Raw genomic sequence first — 5,594 nt, 5'->3', positions numbered from 1 at the left:
ACATTTTACTGTTTTTGCTGTACTTTGGATCAAATAAATGCAGGCTTGGTGAGCAGAAGAGAATTCTTTAAAAAAACAAAAAATCTTAGTGTTCAAAAACTTTTGACTGCTATAGTATATATATATATATATAAAAAGTGGTGGTGGCCCGCCTGGACCAAAAAATGCCAGGGCCAATTTTTTGTCCCAGTCCAGCCCTGCTCATGTGTGAGAAACAGATACCATAGAAGAACTGGGTTTGTGTGAAAAGTACCAAGACAGACACTCGTCTAGAAATATGTTTGTTTTAAAAACATGGGTATCCCTTTTGTAGTAGGGTCAACCAGTGTTCAAAATTAGCATCTCTGAAGCTATCGTTAGTGACTAAGTATAATACAATGAAATATTAATATCATCTCATATTATTTGTACATAGTTATTTGTAATTAGCTTCTGCGTTTGTTCTGTCTGGTTCTCAAAACCCCGTGTGGGAAAAATGGGTTTCTCGCACTTCTTTTCAGTGCTACAACATTTGTATTCGAGATCAAACAACATTCTTTCACAGAGGTTTTTTTTTTTTGACTATGGATCTCAAAAAACAAAAAAAACAAATTTGCTATGGATGATTGAGAACACGAGTCTTAAATTTCGTAACTTCAATACATTTCAAAAAAAGGTTTTCTATTTTATCCAATTTTGATGGGAAAAAAAAAAAAAAAAGTAATATTATTTTCAGGGGTTGCCAGGCGAAGGAGCACGAAGGAGGCAAATATCAAATAAACAGTCTTTTAATAAATCCACTTGGGAAAAACCAGGAGAAAACCTCTTTACATGACGGAGATAGGACAAACAAACTGAGGAAAAGCAGGGCTATTTATACTAAACCAAACGATGGACTAAGGGGTTGGCTGCCCTTGAGGCTGGTGCAGGACAGGAACAGGGCGGAGACAAGGAGAGCCTCCAGGGCGGAGCAGGCAGTTCAGGTTGCCATGGCAGAGCTAGTAGCTCAGGGGGCCACGGCGGAGCAGGCAGTTCAGGTTGCCCCCCCAAATTATCTTGGGGAAAACTAGGAATTCCAGGGGTCGCTCTGGAGGAGCGGAGTTCGCCAACACAGGAGGCTCAGGAGACGAAAGAGGGCTGGACGGGACCAGCGGAGGCTCAGGAGACGAAGGAGGGCTGGATGGGACCAGCGGAGGCGAAGGAGACTCAGGAGCCAAAGGAGAGCTTTCTGGAGCAGACTCAGGTGACAGGATAGGAGCCGAGAACTCTGGCGGAAGCGCCAAATCCAGGAGCGCTGGTGCCTCATTTTCTGGGCTGAGGGCTGGAATGGATCTTGGACGGGATCCGGAAGGCACGGGAGGAACGAAGGGAGCGGACTCATTGGAGCGGTATGTGGAGGGTGCTGGTTTATGGTGAGCCGGAGCGCCCACATGCTTCCGGATGGGATCTGGACAATTATCTTCCAAGTCAACAAATAAATCGGAGTCAAATCGAGGACGTAATTTAGAAAGTCTGTTACGGATCTATAACAATCGCCAGGAGACAGAAATCGGAACAAATTATCGTCAAGTCCCTGCCGGAAGCAAGCATTAAGCATATGATCGCTCCAGCTCACCAGATGATAAACACTCAGGAACTCCTCCACATACCGTTCCAATGGCCTTCCCTCCTGCTGGATGTTCAGAAGTAAATCCTCAGCCCAGTCCATCCTTTTAGAGTCCTGTCTTTTGTCAAGGGGCTACCAGGCGAAGGAGTACGAAGGAGGCAAATATCAAATAAACAGAGTCTTTTACTAAAGCCACTTGGGAAAAACCAAGAGAAAACAACCTCTTTACATGACGGAGACAGGACAAACAGACTGAGGAAAGGCAGGGCTATTTACACTGAACCAAACGATGGACTAATAAGATAATTAATGCAACACAGGTGGAAACTAATGAATGCGGATTAACTAAATGAGAACAGGAACTGAACCAAATAAGGGCAGACAGGAACTAAACAGAAACAAACACGCGACAATTATATTATATTATATTATAAAAGTCATTCCTGATATACCTGATAATATACCGGTAATATAATCATTCCTGATATAATATAATATAATAATAATAAATATAACTTTTTTATTAATTTATTAATTTATGTGATTAATCTGATTAATTTATTATTTCAGTAATTTATATTATTTTTCAAGTGTTTTCAAGTGTCTTCGAGTGTTTATTTTTTGGCAAATTGCATGAAAAAGAATGGGGTTCAGTTTGACCCCTAAAACATCCTAAATGAGAACAAAATTATCATCACAAAAATTCAAGAAGAAATAAAGAGTTTACCCAGTGTTCCAAGTAGTTTGAATATCGAATGAGTGTCAAATTGACCCCAACACAATGGAGGGTCCTAACGTGTCTTGAATAATTGCCCAGAATAATTATATTGTGTGTATTCTACTGTATTTCTATTCAGCTGTGTACACTCACCTGGTATGGCTGTGGAGGGTCCCAGTGAGTCCAGTCATAGGTGACAGAATCTAGTGTTTTTGTGACATGTTTGGCCCATGGAGAGATCCGAAACAGACATTCGCCTGTTTTAGTCAGGACCACAAGCTACAGACAGAAACGACAAATGTGACATCTTGAAATTTTCATGGTAAAGTTTTTGATGCAAAACAGAAACATACAGTATATACATATACATAAAATATATATATTTTTATTACACAGCCGTTCAAAGGTTTGGGATCAGTGCAATTTTTTTTTTTTTGGAAAGAAATTAAACTGTCATTCAGCAATCATTATATTGATCAAAAGTGACATTTATAATGTCGCAAAATATTTCTATTTCAAATAAATGCTGTTCTTTTTAACTTTCTATTAATCAAAGAATCCTTAAAAAATGTATGGTTTTCGCAAAATATTAAGCAGCTCAACTTTTTTTTCAGCACTGAAACTAAGAAGAAATGTTTCTTGAGCAGCAAATTAGCATATTAGAATATCTTTAGGAAAATTCATCAAAATATTTAACTGTTTTTAATGTATTTTTGATTAAATAAACACAGCCTTGGCGAGAAGAGACTTTCTTAAAAAACAATGTTTCAGACCCCAAACTTCTGAATGGTAGTGTGTGTTTATACGCACACACACACACACACACACACACACACACACACATATATATATATACATACATTTTAAAAGCTTGAATGCTGTATATTATGCAAAATATATTTTCCAGGCAATTCCATTGGGGTTCCTGTGTGCTGCTAGTTGTTGTCATGGTTTAAAAGCACCATTTATTAAAAAGGAAATATTGAGAGCTTTTCATCTAGATTCTAAAAACAGCTCTTTGTCATAGCCATGCCACATTTGATTAATATTATTACAAAATCCCTTCCCCCTCCAATGGTCTTTTCCCAACCCACCTATCTTCATAAGCTTACCTGATTCAGTAAACACACACACACACACGCACACACACACACACACACACACACACACACACACACACACACACAAACACACACACACACAAACACCAGGTGGACAGAGGGGAGGAGAAGAGCAGAAAAAACAAAGCACTTTAAGAAGGTCCATCATTGCTTTCAATCTCTCAGGGGGCAGCTTGGCGATTGTCACAGATCGATAGCCGCTCTGGAGAGACATTGGGGTGGGACAAAACATCCTTAAACTGCTCTGCTTGGCTTTGCACAGACTATTACCAAGCTAAGAACATACCATCGCTTTACTGACAGCAGAAATAACACTGTGAATTTGAGAAAGAATGACAGAGAAAGAGAGCGAGAGAGAGATGACTTGGAGAGTGACTCTTAGAGTGTGACTGTGAAAAGCTAGAGGAACAGAGTTCACAGTAGAGTTCTGGAAGAAATTTTTTTTTAATTCATTAATATCTAGGCAAAGAGACTTCTAGTACATTCCCAGAAAAGAAGGTACAAAAGCTGTCACTGGGATGATACCCTTTTTAAAAGCTACACTTTTGTACCTTATTTAAACCTATTAGTACCTTAAAGGTACATATTAGTACCTAAATTAGACTAAATTAAATTAAATTAAATTAAACTATTTTCTGAGATGCACCAACATTATAAATTGTGTAACATTAAAATGTTATGGATATTAAAATTCTATAGTTAAATAAATTCTAAAGTTAAATAAATAATTAAAAACTACAAACTAAAGTCATTTTAAATTTTGAATTTAGGCATCACATTAAGTAAGCATTTAAAAATTGCACAAGTAATCTAAAATGTCAAAATAGGGGAAATTAACATGCACAATTAAACATAATATCTGCACACACACACACACACACACACACACACACATATATATATATATATATAGTGGATTGTATAGCAACTTTATATAAAGAAAAAAAAATCATATTTACTTCAGTACACTGCCCAGAGTGAAACAATATCTACCAGTGACAAAAGTGAACCGAACCATGCGCATTCATTTTTTTCCATGAGTACACACTCTGCTGAAAAGAAAAGAGTAGTGAACTGGTCTTCCAGCTTGGCTAAAAACAGCTAAAACAGCTTGGTCAAGCTGGAAGACCAGCTAGACCTGAGTAAACCATTTTCGGTAGGCAAGACGACAAGCAAAACCAGATGAAACCAGAAGGCTGATTTATGTAAATATATATATATTTTTTTGTTTCAAACCAAGTTCTATAATCGAATTGAGCCAGTTTATTCTGTAGCAAATAGTTTTCTAAAATGCATATAGAAAAATATATTACTGTTGAGTGAATGAGTTTGTGTTGGTGCTACATAATTACAGAAGCTGCATCTGGCAGGTACATTTCTCAGCCGTATAGAGCGACCCAGACAGGACCATTTATGGATTAGCATGAGTTTAATTTAGAGTGAACGGACAATCTCGTCTGCATTTAGCACAAGAGTAAAGTTCACCTAGGCACTTTTCATCTTCAAAGTGACATCAGACCTTTAATTATATTTCATTCCTATCAAAGAGTCCTCCCTCTGATCTGTCATAACACTGAGTCCAGCCTCAAATCTCACATGACAATCAATAAGAAAAGGACTTGAAGTGTTAATAGGGCTCCTGAGTAAACATCTGGAAATTTCTGTGTGTAGACGGAGAGATATGGAGGGTTTAAGTTGCTTAGGCTCACTTCATACACACACACACACACACACACACACACACACACACACACACAGACGCTATATCTCTTCCCACACACTGTCAGCAAGAAGAAACCCCTAGAAAACTCTCCTTTCTCCTCACTTCCTTCAGACTCCAGTTAACAGTGCTTTGATTTCCCTCGAGACGACGACTATACCCCTGAACCAGCTGTCTGGAGTCACTGAGGTATCTCTCAACAAACAGAAGCACAACAAAAAGAATGTACCCACATAGAGAATTAAACATGGCCTTGCAGGAGAGCTTTCTTGGAGATCTCTGAGCCACCCGGGAATCTGTATTGATCACCTTCGGCTGCTAAAAGTTTTTGAGCATCTAGTGTTTCTGGTGTTTTTAAAATGCAATATCACTACACACTACAGGGTACTGAAATATTCATGCCTGAATAAATTAGGTTCGGGCTTGTTGGTCCCAGCGATTAAAAAAAAA

General features: G+C 38.3%; 1 protein-coding gene across 1 annotated transcript in view; it reads right to left on the bottom strand.

Annotated features, from left to right (window-relative positions):
* Positions 1-5,594, bottom strand: part of LOC107685012 (1,4-alpha-glucan-branching enzyme-like) — a 163,955-nt gene that overhangs the window by 111,336 nt on the left and 47,025 nt on the right. Inside the window, exon 4 of the mRNA XM_016481431.1 lies at positions 2,457-2,582. Within this exon, the coding sequence (XP_016336917.1) occupies positions 2,457-2,582 (126 nt within the window). The remainder of the gene's footprint in view (positions 1-2,456; positions 2,583-5,594) is intronic.

Source organism: Sinocyclocheilus anshuiensis, unplaced genomic scaffold, assembly GCF_001515605.1.
Source record: "Sinocyclocheilus anshuiensis isolate Anshui unplaced genomic scaffold, SAMN03320099.WGS_v1.1 scaffold741, whole genome shotgun sequence".
Taxonomy (NCBI): Eukaryota; Metazoa; Chordata; class Actinopteri; order Cypriniformes; family Cyprinidae; genus Sinocyclocheilus; species Sinocyclocheilus anshuiensis.
The sequence above is the reverse complement of the archived record's forward strand: the minus strand, read 5'-3'. Positions and strand labels throughout refer to the sequence as shown.